Raw genomic sequence first — 19,002 nt, forward strand, 5'->3', positions numbered from 1 at the left:
TTCTTGATAGTTTCCTGATACGAACCACAAACCACAAATTACGGCTGGCCTAAACAGCTTCGCCGTTAAAAAATCCCTTGTGGCTGATAGAATAATTCTAGTCATTCACCTGGATTGCATGGGGGAGGGAGGGACCTTGTGTGCACAACTAAGTGAAGGAAACACTGATGTACTTGCATGAATTACTTTACAGCATACAATAAAATAACGAAATGTATCCCGGCGAGTTTGGAAGGCGCACCATCTTGGCAGAAAACTTCATGACGACCCCAGTTTTGAGATATTTATTCTCAAATTGTGCAATGAAATACATCGACGTTCCATTTAGTTCTGCGATTCTAGGCGTAAAATGGGGATTTGGTAAAAAAAAAAAGTGCGTGGAGATATAGTGCATTTTTACCGCGAGTTCCACAGGTCATATCTAAAACCCGTGGGATCCTTAGAAGCCGTTCCAACTGGATATTCCTTGCAAACTCAAGGGCTACAATTCGTAAATTGCAATAAGTGCCGTAAAGTAATGAATGAAAGAAGTTAAGTAGTGCATACTTGTAAACTATTTCATTATGCATCTCTGTATATCCTGCAAGAATAAATATTTCAAAACTTACGTAGACATGTCGCTTCGCACTCTTGTTGCGTGTCGAATCGATTCTGGTTGCCGCCGCAACCGCCATAGATGAATACTTCACAGGACCCCGTTAGAGGATTATGAAACCAGGATGGTATATATGCTCGGCAGAGGCCAGGGTCGCGCGGCTGCTGGCAAATGGTCGGTCTTGGCCTTTGAGCTGAAAAATGAAGCCACGTTAACAAGACGGCGAGAATGGTGGCATCTGTTAGCTCCTTCGTATGATTTAGTACCATTGGGAGTTATCTTTTGTGCACACTGATCATTAGAATATTTGTTGGTTTAATTACGAGAACTATTTCTGAGGTCTTGTCAGTGGGCCCTATGAGATGTTCGGCTTACAACATGACCAACAGATTGCCAAAAAAGAGTAGCCGTGATTGATTTGGTTTCTCTGGGTGGTTGCTGGAACGGTAGAAAATTCTATTAAGTTCGAAGATGAATACTTTGGCAATGCAAATAATCATTTTTAATAGCTATTGTCGCTTCGGTCTGGTTTAGGACCACATTGGCCTAATTTCTAGTAACTGGGCACGTTCTCGAGAAGCAAATGATGGTGCAGGTTATTTTGCTCTCTCAACTCACAGACAACACAGGCACCGAAGGATACATCGCTGCTTTTTTCGAGATGGGTTGTCCACTTCAGAGCTCCTGAGCCTAAATCGGAATATTCTCAGCTGGAATTTCCTGGGTGATGATGGCCAGTAAGTTACTCACATAGAACTGAGCGTAATACGAGTATCTTGTTCAGAAGGTAGTACCAGCGAATAATAGTCAACACTCTTATCGAAAATTAAACAAAGTGTACCAAAGAGAAGCATGCAATCACTGTAGGACGAAGGTGATCCGGGCTGCTATAGGCTTCGCGCTCTCCGTACCACTTCGCCATGGCACCTAGTCACACGGCTCACTACTGAAATTCGTGGGTTTGTATTGCGGAGGAATACGATAGCAGTTATGTCATAAAAGGGAGCGTTCTGCTACTAGATTTTTTAAATGTGGGTTAACATTTTAATAAGCAACCGTCGGAACAGAAATGGTCACAGGTTATGTGTCACTGGGTAAGTAAGTGCCACGCTTGAATTAACCTCCTTCACTCGAACTTTGTTGCTTGGTGCGTGCTATTGGACATGTGTCATCGTTCAATGAACTTGTATTACGCTACCTTGGGTTACTGTATATGTGATGCTGGGTATGTGCAGCTGTTCAATGAACCGATTTCACACCAAATTGGGCAACTTTGTTGTGCCACAGGGTGTGTGTCGCTCTTCAGTGAACGTTTTTGGTGGCAACTTAGGACACTGAGCATATGTTAGTGGGTATGAGCAGCTCTTCGATGACGAAAAAATCAATAAACGTTTCTCCGATGATGTGCGCAAGATTCTTAATGCGTTAGCATTCTTAGTGTACTTCACGAACTTTTATGAACTTCACGAAGTATTTATGTTTGTATATATGCTTGCATCTATGTATGTTTGTACTGTAAACATTTTCGCGCCTTCGTGGGTCAATGGGTAGTCCGTGGTCGAATGGGTAGCGTATCAGCCAGCCGTTCATCAGGAACATGGTTCGAAACCAAACATTTGAACAACTTAGGTGAGTATGTGGGTCTGTGGCAATATATGCCAATCTGCAACGAACTTCTCTCGCGCCGACACCGTTCACTGTAGATGCAGGACTGGGTGTTTAGCGTTTTCGGAAATCTCTGTGGGAAGAAGCTCCCTGACGCCGACATGGAGCACTGGCTATGTCGCACTCTGTATGTGCTGGTATTCAATGAACCTCTTTGATGCCAACTGCGGTCCCTGGGTGTGTGCCACTGACCAGCAACGCGCGCACTTCTCGGCAGTGCCACTAGATGGCGAAGCGTGTCCCGAAAGAGGAACAAGAGAGGAGCCTGGTTGGCACATGATGCGCTTCTCAGCGTTCGCACGCACCGGCGTGCCATGCATCTTGGATGCCGCATGCACGCTTTGCGGTGGCCTAACTAGATGGCGCCGTGTGCTCTGTATATAAAACTTGTTTTGATGGTGGCCAAATGTTGTGTCGCTATATTTACTCGATGCGAAGCGAATTACTGTCGATAGTCACCATGAGATCGGCTTTACCAAATTTTCGTTACAGTAAATACTTGTGAATTTCTACGACATTTTGAGGAAATGTGAAGGTTATTGTTGCTCCAAGATATAGTGGTCTAGTTTCACCGTGTCTCGGAGACATTCAACACACAATGGTTGCTGAAGAAAATTCTGACGTAATTGCACAGCTTTTCGGGGGGATTAGGAACACAATTGCACCTCCAAAAATGGTGGCGTAGATTCATGGCTTTGCACACGATATATCTAGTGTATTGTCCCTCCATAAAATTGTCGCCGTTTCACGAGGTTTTGGAAGCAATCCGCGCCGCATTCTCAAATAAAGGTGTCGTTTCACAGCACTCATGGGGAATTTGCACACAATAATTTGCTGCTCAAAAAACTGCTGGCGCAGCCAGACCTTTCTCGGCGCGGCTATTTTAGGCAGAAAAAAGGGTACGAGTTCGGACTGTTTTTTTTTTTCTTTTGTCTTTTACAAATAGAAAAACCATGTGCCAATGCTTGACTTTACTCTGAGGTGTCACTATGATGCGTGGGGCATGTTACGTGTGGCACTATTTGTAGGCCTTGTGTTAACCGTGGCAGTGTTCTTTAATTGACTTTTGCATTATGAATAATCTCTTTTCGAATATAGGTTGCAGTGAACTTTGTTTAAGCAGCAGGGCGTAGGCTGCTGACCAATCTATCGGCGCATTGCTCACAGAAAATGCTATCAAATGATAAATTCCCACGTGGCTCAGTCCTGCTTGCTCACGCAGTCACGTGCTTACTTCATGGAGGTTCCAACGGGCAAGCTCTCATTAACATGGCTGAAGGGCAGTCGCAGAATCGGCATAGTTACCGTCAACTCCAAGGCGTTCGTACATTGACTACGCACCAGATGGGAGAGGTTTGCTCGCTGGGCCTCGCCCGATTATTGCACTTGCATTTATCGGCGAAAAATCAGCAAAATAAAAATTAACCTTTGTGACCGCAAACGCAATTCCACAATCGGTAAGTACCTCAGCGAGGAAGGCAATTTTAGCCCTTGTTGAAAACTTGACGCTTTATATTACTGCCAAACGGACGGGCGGAAATATTGGCCATCTATTTTATTCCAGCCATAGAAGGCTGGACTCGGCTAGGACGGCCCCTTTTCATGACGCGCGCGGTGTGTCACACGCAGTCAACGGCACAAATATCTGATCCTGTGCGTCGTGGGAATCCCACTTCGGGAAGTCAAATGTAGAGTCGAGGTGGTGAAAATGCTGTATCGTCTCATGGGTAGAAATAGTTTAAAGGAACACCTTTTTGGCTGCGAGAAAACTCAGAGGAAGCGGGTGTAGCATTGCCGTAATACGCGAAGATGTGTGCCCACCATGTGTAAAAAGTTTTGTTTTCAGGAGGCAGGTGTCTCGCTTTAAAATGGCGAGGGGCAACGAAATAGGTTCCTAATATTTCCAAGATATATACAAGTCTCGCATAGGCATTTTTGGTGGCCAAACTCCACGACCATATCAAAAGCATTTGCCTATCAGCGCTCGTGCGCATCGTTTGGCGAATGGTACAGATCTACACATGAACCTTAGGTTGTCATTTGGTCGGTTAGTTTTGTAATGCTTGCAATGTACTACCTACCAAAAAAAGTTTACGGACCAAGTGATCTGACAAAAAGCTGAATATCTCCGCAGCCGAAAAATGCAGCCTGGCATTCCCATTTCCAGAATATACTGGTGTTTGCAAACCACATTTTGATGTACGGTTTTACTGGATACTTTTGAAGGCTGCTGTGATATTTAGCGTTTTCTGAGATCACGTGGTCCGCAAACTTTTTTTGTTCGGTAGTACACTCCAAAAAGCTGATAAATAGGCTGATGATAGCAAGCTAATAACAAAAGCAGGGATGCTAATAGGTAGATGCTGGAGTGGCGCCAGATGCGGGAACTCTGCAATTTCTACCCAGGCCAATGTCATCTAAGAGAGAGTGTTTTATGGTGAACTCAATTTTGGGCTGGATTTAGAAGCGCCTAAAGATAGTCTCTCTAGTTATTCGATAAATTGTTTTGATCATGTATGTGGATGGCACCGTGCCGTATGCTTGGCTGATAGCCGTCGTAGAATGTTGTATCTGCGCTGCTATCACACAAAGTGCCGCTATCACACAGCAGGCACTTTTCGGATAGTACTCGTTTGATGGAACTTCGTTCATAGGCTATCAAGCCAAGTGCATAGGTTTAAGGGGAATGTAATTGTTCCTTTCAATACTTCAGAAAAGTCACTGTGTGCAAGCAGTGAAAACTTTCCTTACACAGCGCAAGAAGTCGTTCGCTTCGGTCATGCCTATATTTAGGCCACGAAATTACCTCTGTTTGTTACTCGGACGTGTTTTGTAAGTGCGTATATGTGCAGGGTAGGTATTCTAGCAATTGCCCTCATAGCCACGCGAAAAAGTGTGTTCGTCTCACTGTAATTTCAACTTATTGCGGTTTGCGGGACACAATGCAAGACAAAAAAAAAAAAATTGATGAGCCATTCTACTCGGGGAAGGTGAACGACAGCGAAGGTATTTAGCGCATGACATAGAAGTGACACAATTTTAAACAATGGTACGAACATATTGCCCTGATCGGTGTTCATTGGTACGATTAGTACGCACACACATCACCTCTGTTATTAAATCTGTCCATCACGTAAGACGGACATAACCCCTTAACTAATGGCTCGTACCCCCACAAACGTGGCCTCCCCATTACGATACAAGAGAAATTCTACGCTATAATGAGGAGCTGCAACCGAGCCACCTGTGGAAGAAGATGTCGACGACGAACGCGCGAGCAGTAACACGAGCGCGTTCACGCGGTTGCGTCAAAGACGCCAACCCTTTCCTCTTGGTAGCCTCATCAGGCGCACAATACGTCACGCACTACGTCATACATTCACAGAGACACATTTTTTCAGACACAGGTGGCCGTTAAACCGAGATCCGACACGAGCAGCGATATGAGTTTGCTTGCTGTCTCTCTCACTCTCAATTTTTAGGGTAGAGCTTTCAGGGAGAGTTTTCTCGCGCGGACGGCATAATATCCCGGATCCTAGCCACAGACATCTTCGTTGTAAAAGCTTTGAAACGCACTCCAGGGAGAGCGCGAGAAAATAAGCGGTAAAGTCCGTAGTCACGTTTAGCCACAAATCTTGCTTTTCCACCGTGGCGGTAAAGCTATAAAAATATACTCTACTCCTTATACACAAGCGGTACGCCGACCACGCACATATTTATACTGACGGACCAGTCACTCTTCAGTGATCCTCTGGTGCAGTGGCTTTCCCAGTGAGAGCCAGCACCACCAATTTCAAGACGTGTCAACCCCGACTTTGACAGCTGCAGAACTTGCAGCTCTTCGCGCTGCACTTCGTCTTGTCAGCCAGGGACAACCTCGAATATTGCCATTATTTAGTGACTCGAAGGCATCACTGCAGCCTTCGCTATCAGCCCTGTGGCGCAGACCACTTGAGATTAGAGAACTAATTTATACCTTGGCTGGGAAACAGTACCACGTAACATTTCAGTGACTGCCAGGTCGCGGCGGCTTTATAGGTGAAGAATACGCTTATCAGGCCCCCCCTGCTCGGTAAGTATTTCAAGGCAGCAAATACAATCTTATACCGTTATCGAGGACACATGCCGTTAGAAAACTGCGAATGCTCACATGGGATATTATGTGGTCCATGTGGAACACCTGAATTTAACTATGCAATCAGCTGCACTATCTGTACTCTTCTCTCCGCATTCGCATCCTAGCTGACCTCTGCCAACTCGAGGCTACCCTGATTGGTCAAATATGGCTGGGAGTGCGTCTTACGAAGTCCTTTCTCTCCGAATCGGATGGGCCGACGACGCCTCGCGTGATGATTGTGGTAGCGAGGAGAGTGTTCAACACGATCTCTGTGACTGTCTACGTTACAAATTCAGGAGATGATCACTCGTAATCGCGATATCGTGCTTTGATCAAATACCTTTAACCGAAGAAATCATCTTAAAATGCCGACATTTCAGGCAATCGCCGCGGAGGACCACGAGAACGCTGTTGCAGTATTTAAAGTCAATAGAATTAGACAAGCGCCTGTAGCCTGAACTGATGTTTATACTGCTACCTGTGCCACCGTGCTGTGCGGTGAGAGTGACCGACTGTGATTGTGCAGCTGTACTCCTTTTTTTTTCTCTCTTTCTACTTTTGTATCACTTTGCCTCCCCCTCCACTCTGCGTAGGGCAGCAAACCGTATCGTCCGCTCTGGTTAACCTCACTAATTTTCCCTTTTCCTCTTTCTTCTCTCTCTCTCTCTCTCTCTCTATATATATATATATATATATATATATATGACAAAGCAATCTCAAGTAAAACGGAAAGCATAACAATAATGGCAGTTCTATACTCCATCACCTTTTGTAGTTAGTCAAGGCTCAGGCCATATTTGCGAAGGTAACTGCTTTGTTGCGCAAAGTGAGACATTGCAATTGCCAACACGTATGTATTTGTCGTTTATCTGAAGGGATAACGTTTTGAAACTCCTGTAGATAGTATCAGAATTAAGAGCAGTGACTAGTCTTGAGTGGTGACTATACAAAATTCAGCAAATCGAGTATGTGAGCCTTACGTTGTAATAAATGCATTGCCTCCGTAATAACGTTTGGTGCACGATTCCTATTTCCATCGCTCCTGTTAACCTAAGCCCGTAAAACCTAATTTATCTCATGTATTCCATGTATATATGAAATCAATACTCATATCAATGATCTACCTCAGGGTTGTGTTCGCCACATAGCAGTTTCAAATGAGGAAAGAAAAAACACTGACTCACACCGGCCATTCTTGCGTAATGTGTCCATGCCTAAAATAAGTGTGCTGAAGTTTTCCTATGTGGCGCCCATATAAATATGCACTTGTGCCGGCAATGGTACACCCGGAGGTATTCTGTGAGTGTCCACCTAGTGGAAATGTCCATTTTGTCTGCTGCTGCAGTGTTGATTGGCTGAGGGCGCCTGTCTCCATCTCACGCGCACCCCTGCCCACACATCTGGCAACACATCTCGCAACCAACAACACATGTGGCATGACCCGGCATTTAGGACAATATATGCCACTGCCTCATATACAAATGGCGAGAAAAGTTGGGCAACTTCTGAGTGAAATACTCGGAACAGAATGCAAGAACCCGCAAAGACATGCACCATTGTCGTACATGAATAAAAATAAATACCAGATAGCGCCGCAAAAACACGCAGCAATCAAATTTTTCGACGACGATTGGAGCTATAAGACGCATATTGGTATTTCGTAATGTTCACTTTTTCTTTGTAGTGTTTACCTTCCTAGCCAGGTGCGATCGGCGACAGCTGGAAACACCAGCGTCTCCATAAAACTTGTTTATTTACAGAAAGCGGCGGGATACAAGAGAAAAGAAAAGGTAACACAAGGGGCGAAAGGGCAGCATAAATTCCTTAGCAGAGTGCGGTAACAAATAAATTTGAACACGGGGCTGTGCAATGGTCGTTCACATAATATATTCTTTTGATCAGCAAAACAGACAGTCATTCAGGAGCTTTCAACAATTAGGTAATTTTGAAAATAATCCTGTCAACCGCACCTTCATTGCATTATACAATATTGCGTTAGGACCTGACAGCTGGTTTGTGATTACAAAGATTGACAGTCCGAGGCATCTACCGGGTGTTTTTTAGACCACGGAGAGTAAAAAAAAAAGAACTGTAGATAATAGCATCATTCTAGTCATTCAGCTGGACTACTGAGACAGACGGACATTGCTTGCAAGACTAAATAAAGAACACTAATAAAATATAATTACTCTACAGCACACACTGGAATTAACGAATCGTAGCTGATGAGGATCCGATGAGCATCTTATGAGGGGTATCCACTTCGAAGAAAAATTCACAATGACACTAGTTTTGAGATATTTATTCCCGAAATGTGCAATAAAATTCCTGGACATTCCATTTCCCTTGGTGCTTGAATGCGTAATACAGCGTTTTGTTAAAAATGTTTTAGAATATGTACCGAATTATATCAATAAAGAAGAATGAAAGTAAAGCAAGTTCAGTAATAGTGCATTTTACAAATTCCACAGCGCGTATCTGGAAACCCGCGTGATCCTTAGAAGTCGTTCCAACTGGATGCGTCTAGCAAACTGAACGGCTAGAATTCGTAAATTGCAATATGTGCCGTAACACAATAAATTAGGAAAGTTGAATACAGCATTTTTGTAAACTATTTAAACATGGGTTGCAGTATATCATATATGTCCGCTGCTTCCGCTATTTCAGCTCAAGGACTACAATTAGGATATCTACCACAGGAGATTAAAAAAAAATCAGTATTTTCTGAAAAAAAAGTCCGTCGATGGCTTTGTGATTTCATTGGTTAAGCGATCCCCGCTCGCTCAAGCATGCGGTTCTGAAGAATAGTTGACTTTCATGATTACTGAAGTGACTGTTGCACATTTTAGAGCATTGTTACATGAATTGGCTACGTAAGTTCCCGTTGACAATTATGTAATAAAAGAGAAGTATGCGAACGAATAAGGTACCACGAACAATATTGTGTGTTGCCTTGGCCTTAATAACAAGGATAACTGATTATCGCGCAGAAATTCTGTCGCGATAACTTACGTTGACATCTCGCTTCGCACATTTCTTTGGTGTCGAATCGATTCTGGTTCCCGCCGCAACCGCCATAGATGAATACGTCACAAGAACCCGTTTGAGGATTATAAAACCAGGACGGTATACGTGCTCGGCAGAGGCCAGTTTCGGGTGGTTGCTGGCAAATGTGCGGTCTTCGCACTTGAGCTGAAAAGTGATGAACCCACGTTAACAAGACTTCGCGAATGAAGCCACCTGATAGCTCCTTCTTATGATTTATATATAGGACTATTGGGAGTGATCTTTTGTGCACACTAAACATTATAATATTTGCCTGTTTAAGTAAGAGAAGTATTTCTGAGATCTTGTCAGTGGGTCCTATGAGATTTTTGTCTCAAAACGCGAACAGACAGCAAGTAATAGTAGCCATGATTGTATTGGTTTTCCGCGGCTAGATAGTTGCTGGAACGGTAGGAAATTCAGAAAAGTCGAATGAGGAATACTGTGGCATTCCAAATAATCGTATTTCAATAGCTAATATGACTGCGACCTGGTTTAGGCATCGATTACTTCATGTCGCAGGAGTTCCTGCATCTGCATGCCGAATGTGTTTCTTGTAGCTGGAAAAGCTTGCTGGTTTGAGGCGGTGTAATAGCGGATGACTCTGTTTTGTTATTAGAGAGTTTTAAAGGGTCCCAATGTATTGGTGCTGTGCCCCGATGAAATAGAATTGGTGCGATTACGCATGCGTCAAATGCTAGTGAGGCTTCTGCTTTGCGTCGAGCATGCTATTTTTCAGACATATCTTGATACCCCACACTCGTCTCAAATGTTTTGCGCCAACAAACGTGGCGGCACCCGCGAAGCGACGGCTCTCGTCTAGGACCACACTGGCCTAAATATTGAGCAACTGGGCACGCTCTGAAGAAACAAATGCTGGTGTAGGTTGTTTTTACCTTCTCATCTCGCAGACTACAGAGGCAATGAAGGATAAATCGCCACTGTTTTCGAGATGAACGCTTTAGCCATACCCTCCTCCGCTTTCCGCCTCATGGTTCCGCTGCACCCTCCTCCTCCTCCGCTTTCCTCCTCGCACTTTCTTCGCTCTCGTCGTCTTTCATTGCCTGTTCGCTATCATCTTTCGCTGCGCTCAATTGCTCGGTTACGAGGTATGACGCCGACGCTCACCGCAGCAACGGGAGACTAAGTTCTATGCTATAAAACTACGTCACTGCAATGACCACTCGTGATGTAATGAGGACAGACTATTTTTAAGAAGCTTGCAGTAGAACAGTGAATCAGGCAGGGGATGTGGCAGTAGATTCAAACTATTACCTATTATTATGCTTGAGGCACATCACCGTACGAAAAATACGGTAGTATAGAGTCATTCAAATATGAATTCATTTGAATTTTGCAATTTGCAGGAAACAATAACGCCCTTATTGATGCCATAGTCGGCACTACAGAATCCGGAATGCAAGCAAACATGCGATGTTTGACTGTCATTTGCACAAATTTCTTTTCTATATTACAATTTCTTAAATTCTCTACATTTTAACACTGCATAAGCAGGAAAGACGAGTAAAGGCATTACTTAACATGCGATTACCAACCATAGATAGCGATAGGCTATCGGGCACCTAGAGTTGTGCAGTAGTGTCAGCCTCATATGGTTTTGCCAGTGCCAGCATGAAGGAGGTGCCTATGTAAACGCATTCGTCTGCTGGATTGACAATTACCAACACCATATCTAATCGCACACAATTAATAATGCGACGTGTAACTTATAATGTAGTGTAATATATATGAAAACCGAAATTCTGCACTGAACTGTAGAAGTACCCGGAGCACCGATGTAGCCAAAGTTTGCCGTATAGGTAAGCACGAAATGGAAGCTCCACACATAGAGACATGAAGATTTATGGGCCTAATAAGGCGCATGGCGTTTGAACAGGTATGCGCTGAGCTGACGTTTCATTTTTTTTATCACTGACTGTGTTGTGAAATTACTCCTTCCCGCCTTAAATTTGAGGTACGTTTCTTTTGACAAAGCAATGCAGCTCTCAGAGACTCTGGAATGGCAAACAGTGTTATCACTCTCAAAAGTTTCTTAACTAGTGAAAGACGGCCACCTACCATGCACAGAAACCACGCAGAAGATAAGGACAAACACGTTACTAAGAAATTTCATGGTTTTCTCATTGAATCACCCTAGGTGAGCGGAACCTTGGAAGTCTTGCGGACATGAGCTACTTTGTATGGCCTTATATGAGGGAACTTTTCTGTAAAATATATTTCTACCCTTGATTTCGCAACCTTCCTTTTCGTACAGTCGAAAACACGTTAGTTCACTTACAATGGTTCTGCATGTGTTTGTGAATTGAAGGCAATGTGGACACAATTGCTGCTTTGTGAACAACTGCAGCTGCTACACAGCTTTACAGGCATGCGTGTTGCATGTGTCCCCAAGTACATTTTCTTTAAAGCTACGCTGTCTTTGCATCTTCCTCCCACTTTTGGGGTGCAGGCTGCTGGCTGTCTTGCAATATTGCCGGGTGCCAGGTGTAGTGGCAACCAGTACTGGTTATAGTGCGATGCAAGGCGGCCCCAGGGGGCTGGTGATATAAGCAAGTACGGCCATGAACTCGCCCGATATCAACTCGCCTGCTTTCTTTTGTGATAATTTTAAGAGGGCATTCTTAAGAGGGCTTCACTCTCTTCGTAACAGCATTGCCACTTTGCCTTCATCACGCCGTCATCGTCACAACGCGATGAACAGTCCTTCTTTGTCATTTCATTGTCGTCATGCTGTCGTAACTTTGTCATCAATATCAATGTAATTATCACAATATCCTAACCATGCCGTCACCGTTATTCCTTCGTGGGCATGTTATCGTCGTCAAACAGTCATGATCATGCATTTGTAGTCATATAATTGTCGTGGTGCCTGCGTAGTCGTTCCGTCGTAGTCATTATGGCGTCGTCATTCCTTATCTTTATGCCATAGCCGTCACACTGCCGTCTTCATATCATTGCCCTAAGACCGGCATCGATCGCCATCCTCTTGTCGTTATACCGTGGTCGGCTGACCTCCATCGTACTTGCAATATTGTCATTTTGTAGTCATGCCGTCCTTGTCATCCAATCGGCGACATTCCTTCTTCAACATGCCATCGTGATCCTTCTATCGTCGTGATTTTGTGATAGTCAATCGTTTGTACTCATTTCATTGTGCAATGCAGTCGTCCTCATTCATTCGTCGACATGCTATCATCGCTATCATCAGCCAATTCCGCGCATGGATTCCCGTGAAGAGGAAACCACTCATGCAAATGAATTCACCCTTATACCCATTAACTAGGTTTTAACAGTGGAGCTGTTTAAGCCGGCCGTAAGTTCTGCCGCGAGCTGCAAAACAACGTTGAGCGATGAGTCACCTGGGTTGCCTAGCAACCATCTCGGTGGTGGTGGTAAGTGGTTCTCGCAGAGCGGCGTGTGCTTTGCCTCCTCTCCATGCCGTGCACATGTTGCCTGGACATGGGACGTAAGGAGTGGCAAGGAGAGCATGGGCGCGGCGCGCGCAATGCTCGGGAGAGGGGCGTTGCACTTTTCCTACTTTCTATCCCCCTTTCCCCGCCCCTCAGATGCTGAGCCGTGCCTCCCTATAAGGGCTGCAGAAACATGCATCTTTTCTCTTTTCCTCAACCCTCTACTACTACTCGGGAGAGGGTAAGAAAATGACGCAGAGATGCTGCCGACGGCGCCCGCGTTTTCCCGTGTACCCGCGTTTGAGCCGAACGCGCGCGGTGTCCGTGACTACAGCAGGCGCCTCTGGCGTCGGCTCGGCAAGTGTGGAGGCGCAGCTTGGCCGTGACGTCACCGGGGAGCTAAAGCTCGAAGCCGCCGCGATGGCGGCAGAACTCTCGTTGACTCTCTGGAGAGTACACGTACCCTTGAAATGGGACGACCAAAGAAGATACCCGCCGCGGTGGCTTAGTCAGTCAGTTAAGGCGTTGCGCTGCTGAGCACGAGACCGCGGGATTGAATCCCGGCCGCGGCGGCCGCATTTCGATGGAGGCTAAATGCAAAAACGCCCGTGTGCTTGCGTTATAGTGCACGTTAAAGAACCCCAGGTGGTCAAAATTATTCCGGAGCCCTCCACTACGGCGTGCCTCATAATCAGATCAGGTGTTGGCACGTAAAACTAAAGAAAGAAGATGAACCAAAGAAGATCTGGACACCCCAAGATGTCACGCTTCTTGAAGCGCGTCGCATGACCAAGCTAGAATATGCGCGTTGGCGGCGAGCCGATTCGGAATACCGTGCCTAGCAACACTTAGCATTTCCTAGCAAAACTTAGCCAAGCCTAGTAAAACATGGAAGAAAAGCCAGGTCGTTCACCAGCTCCGCTGTTTACTCCTGCGTTGCACCACTAGTGCAAGCTGCCCACCGTTTTTTTTTTCTCTCTCTTTCAATTTGACAAGCAGACGATACGGTTATCTCTTTGCAACATTATCAGAAAAAATTATCAGGTTATCTCTTTGCAACATTATCAGAAAACATTATCAGGTTAGCAGAAAAAAAATCGCAGTTTCACCTGAAAGGCGAAGCATCAATTGCGATAGCAAATTTGAAGAGTGCTATACGGAGTAATGATAGCAGCTTTATCAGCTGTATAAACTTGGACATGCAGCAGCACCGGCAACACGCAGAACTGTTGTCGACACCGTCGGCGTTTTGCCCGCGTTCGCTCAAAATGCGTGCGGCGTTGGTGACTGTTGCCGGAGCCTCTCATATAAATAGGCACTTGGTACCGCAGCTAAACGTCGCCTCCCTTCCCTCCCCCTCCCCCACGTCCTTTCGCGGGGGGATAAGTGGTTCTTGAGGGAAAGGGAAAGGTTGGCGCTATCTTCTGCAGCCCTTGAGGGAGCACGGCTCAGCGCCAACGGGGAGGGGTAAGTGGGAGCGAAAGAAAATCCGAAGAAGGCACGTTTGCTCTACATATATGGTGATTGTAGAGGAGGAAAGAGACGCCTACTTCGGCAGCCCTTAAGGGAGCACAGCGCAGAACGCGCGTTTGTTCTCCGCCGTGCGTTCACTCCCCGTGAAAGCGCGCGTCCCTCGCGCCCTTTCACTCGCACATACAGCGTTCGGCGGCGCGCGGCGACGATTTCATCTCCATTGACGTCATACGGAACCTCACGGCGACGGCGACGGCGACTGCAGAAATCTGCTTTTGAGTGTCCATATAATTGCTATCGCAATAAAATTGTCATTGGCATTGAAAGAGGTGATTCGAGTCTCTGTCTTGAAACAGGATAAAGATCCATCCTCTCTGGCAAGCTGCCGGCCCATAGCACTCGCCAATTGCGGATACAAACATGTTTTTAAAGTTATAAATGGCAGGCTTTTGCACTTTCTTGAATCAAACAAGCTCCTTCCTCATTTTACACGAGTGCAGTTTCAGGGAAGGCCGATCGATGACAGACCATCTTGTTCAAATTGAAGCATATATTAGTGACGCTTTCATGCACAAATAGTTGTTTGTTACCATGTTCTTAGACGTGGAAAAGGCCTACGCTACTTTGCGGCCGTACGGAATTTCGTGTGACATATCGGATACGGGCGTCCGCGGAAAAATGCCTAACGTAATTGAAAGTCATTATTGCAATAGCAGTTATATGGACACTTCAGAAGCATTTCTGCCGTCGCCATCGTCACTGTTGCCGTCGCCGTGAGGTTTCGTATAAAGTCCACGAGCGAGCAAATCGTCGCCCCGCGCCGTACGCTGTATGCGACGGTGAGCCGGCAATCGCGGCTCGCGCACGCAAGGGCGTTCTGCACCGCGAGCGCCCGCTCACGCGGCCGTGTCTTGAAATGAATCTGCAGCGGGGGTAGGGTCCGCCCTACCTTTCTTTTCGGGGCTAAAACCGCGTTGATGCGAGCGCCAGCGTGAAGCTCAATTCGCTCGCTGCTGCTGCGGCCGCGCTGACTCACTCCTGTATTTTTACAGCGAGTTTCTGCTGGTCATCGAGTGAGATGTGTTCATGTTTGCTTGTGCGCGCGAGACACCATGCCTGTTAATTTAGTTAGTGCACCTATGTTTAAAAGCTTACACGGCCGATAAAACAACTATCCTTACTTTGTATAGCTGTCCACTAACTTGCTATCGCAATCGATCTTTCGCCTTTCGGGCGAAAGCGCGACTTTCTTTTTATTGCGATAGCAATTATATGGACACTCCAAACCGGATTTCTGCTGTCGGCATCGCCGTCGTTGTGAGGTTCCGTATGACGTCAATGGCGATGAAATCGTCGCCGCGCTCCGGACGCTGTATGTGCGAGAGAAAGGGCGCGAGGGACGCGCGCTTTCACAGGGAGCGAACGTGCGTCGAAGAGCAAACGCGCGTTCTGCGCCGTGCTCCCTGAAGGGCTGCAGAATTAAGCGTCTCTTTCCTTCTTTCCATACATAGAGAGCAAACGCGACTTTTACCGTCGCGCGAAAGGCTGTGGGGGGACGGGAGGGAGAGAGGGAGGGAGGGAGGGGAGGCGACGTTTAGCTGCGGCCCCAAATGCGCATTTATATAAAAACGCCGCGCGCGTTCAGTGCGAACGCGGGCAAAACGCCGACGGCGTCGACAACAGTTCTGCGCGTTGCTGGTGCTGCTGCATGTCCAAGTTTATACAGCTGATAAAACTACTATCCTTACTCCGTATAGCTATCTACTAATTTGCTATCGCAACTGATGCTTCGCCTTTAGGGTGAAACTGCGATAATTTCTTTATCAAACCGCACATTCCGTGTCACAGTCGGAAATGCTGTATCGAGAGAATTTATGCAGGAAACTGCGGCACTACACGGTGGCGTACTTAGCTGCATACTTTTAAAAGCAATGCTTCTCTTTTCGAACCTCGCCAAAATTTGGAGACCAGGGGTGCTGCGGCCTGGCTATTCTCTAGCCGAATTAGGATAACAAATCACACTGGAGCACGCACGCCGCGCGTACCACTGGTGTCCTTGCCCCACCATCAGACGGCGCTCGCCTCCGCGCAGTTTATTGGTACAGAACAGTTCTTTGACACTAAAGCAGTTGTAGGTTTCATCAATGATGTTGGGTTACATGTAATTAGACCAATAAATTAATAGCACATGCAGTCGCGATAATGCTGCTGCGATTGTGTTTTTAATATAGCAGGTGCCTGCATACAAATGTGTATGCAATATAATGGTATTGCATACACATTTTATACACTTTACAGCGACTCTTTTTAATTATTCTATACAGACAGGTCATTATTACTTGTCGTATTTCTTCGCTACATTGCCATCTAATTACCATTATCTCGGCGCTCTTTGGCCGTACTTGGCCCTTGCGCCACCAGACTATGTCCTCATCATCATTGGCATCGCATTTTCATGAAGACCTCGTCATCAGGTCATCATCATTTCAATAGTGTCATCCCATCGTCATCATGCCATGGTTCTCATTCCATTGTCGACATTCTTTCCCCGAGATTTCATCGTCGTCATGTCATTTTCATCAAGGTATCGTGGTCATCGAGTCATTGTCCCGCCATCTTGGTTGCTCCGCCATCGTCATTCTCTCACCGTCAATTGGACGGTGAGAGAAGTCGTCCAATGTAGTCGTCTAATTTTCCTCGTGACGTCATCGTCATTCCATCGTTGTCATGCACTTGTCATGCCGTCATGGCCTTTCCATCGTAGTCATGTCAACTTCTCATGGCGTCGTTGTCACGTTGTCGCGGTCACACCGTCACCATCACACCAATGTCACCACACCGTCATCGTCATACCAAAATTGTCATTCCATCGTCGTCAGGTCATCTTCGTCTTCCCTTCGTCGCCATGTGTGAGATCCATACGGTTGAGCGCCACAAGTTTATGTTGGGCGATGTTTGCTGGTGAAACTGTGTCTGCCTTGGTCAAGTACTCTATATTTGCGAATGGTCGCTAAACAAGAATAGTGTACTTAGCGAACACGAATGCAAGCTTCATACAAACCATCTGCCACATCTAGTGGAATCCGCATAAATCTATTCAAGTTTAGATCAGTTCTCTTTTTTTTCGGCATTGCAATTGAATTCGATGAGACAACATATGCATATGGGTAAAAAAAATCAGTTTTCCGTTATTGACTTAGACGTGCATTCATACTTCTCTGTTACTATCACATTTTATTGAGCATATTAATAACGTTGTCAGCCTTAGTGTAGTTTCCCCCGAAAGGGTGAAGGTTTGGGCTGGTAGGTTTTCCTTGAGGCTATATGATGTAGCGCGAAGCAGGACGAGGGACAGCAGCGAAACGAGGACGAGCGCCAAAAGACTGCTTAGTAGCTGCAAAAATGTCGATAAATCACAGCTACAAGTTACATGACACTGCCAAGAGAACAACATATGAGTGTTGCGTGAAAGTTGTAAATTTAATATCGGAAATTTTTGTCAGATTTTTGCGCTCGGTAACCTTTGACATGATGAGCGTACTGAGAACTCCCGATATTAAAATTGATGCCTCTTTCAGTGTCGCTATCGCGAAGTATGCTGTCCAGGGCTACACCATTATTTTTATAAAGGAACATTCATTGTCTCATACCAGGCATATTGCGGAAGGTAGGTAGATTCCTCTTTCGCCTAGTTTAAGGCCTCTTTGAAAATGGCTCGGAGCCATGGTGGGCTTGGAACCGAGGTCTCCAGCGCTGACAGCCCGAAGCCTAATGTAATATATTCCGCTAATATTTTAATGTGCATGATTACCACTTTAGCGTCCTTCACGCGCTTTCTGGAATCTACATTTCGCTACCACCCATTCCTATTGGCCAGGAAAAGGCCGGCAACACCAATCAGCCATCGCTGTATACTCTCAACAGCGCCACTGCATATGGCCTACGTCAACAACCTCAGTGGCTCTATATCTAGTAGTGCTGCAGTAGAGGAGCCACAGGCGATACACAGTAACCCTAAACAACATTTCGGCGTGGCTTCACCTGATGTAAATAAAAGAAAAGCGACCACAAGGCGCGCAAGGTCTTAATACCTTGTGGCTACTATTCACCTCTAAAACACTTTGTTGGCCGTGGAAACTAGCACTTTGACACGACTTAAACGTTCACTGAAGCTTTCAAATCCGCAGCGACATCTGAAAGTTCCCAATGATTATCACCGTTGCCACTTTTCGCTTGGGGAAGCTAGCGCTATTACAGAATTGAAATAATCATTTGCGCTAGTAATGTGACAAATAACGACAAATTTAACACAAGTTCCAAACGCTGCTTTGCTTACAGCTATTGCCAAAGTTCATGGAATTGGATCATTTGGTTTTCTTTTTGATTTCTTTTCTTTTTTTACAGAGTTTCCTTTGCGAGACTCAGCTAGTATTCGCAGGTAAGGCTTGTTAGTAGCTGCTGCGAAGTAGGAGTCATGGCCTGAACTAAAAAATTGACAGCCACTTATATAGGTATCTGTGTGATTTGAATGTGACAGCATTACGACGTGAAATGTTTCAACACAGTTGGAGCTACATGTCGGCGCTTCTCTGTGTCGCAAGCTGTGTGGTGCTGGTGACGTGCAACGTACAAGTCGCCGAAACTCGCCACTAATTAGGTCAAGACATAAGACTTCT

At 45.7% G+C, this 19,002-nt stretch overlaps 1 protein-coding gene across 5 annotated transcripts in view; it reads right to left on the minus strand.

The window, feature by feature from the left end:
• LOC119457912 (carboxypeptidase inhibitor SmCI-like) overlaps positions 1-11,643 on the minus strand; it is a 29,782-nt gene extending 18,139 nt beyond the window's left edge. For 4 of the 5 annotated variants that reach the window (XM_049670525.1, XM_049670524.1, XM_049670523.1 and 1 more), the window contains exons 1-3: positions 11,502-11,643; positions 9,390-9,569; positions 609-788 (exon numbers count right to left, since the gene is read on the minus strand). In XM_049670525.1, coding sequence (XP_049526482.1) covers positions 609-788; positions 9,390-9,569; positions 11,502-11,556 — 415 coding nt within the window. In that variant the 5' untranslated portion in view covers positions 11,557-11,643. The remainder of the gene's footprint in view (positions 1-608; positions 789-9,389; positions 9,570-11,501) is intronic. The other variant, XM_037719678.2, reaches the window with a different exon arrangement.
• Between the last annotated feature and the right edge of the window lie 7,359 nt (positions 11,644-19,002).

Source organism: Dermacentor silvarum, chromosome 7, assembly GCF_013339745.2.
Source record: "Dermacentor silvarum isolate Dsil-2018 chromosome 7, BIME_Dsil_1.4, whole genome shotgun sequence".
NCBI lineage: Eukaryota > Metazoa > Arthropoda > Arachnida > Ixodida > Ixodidae > Dermacentor > Dermacentor silvarum.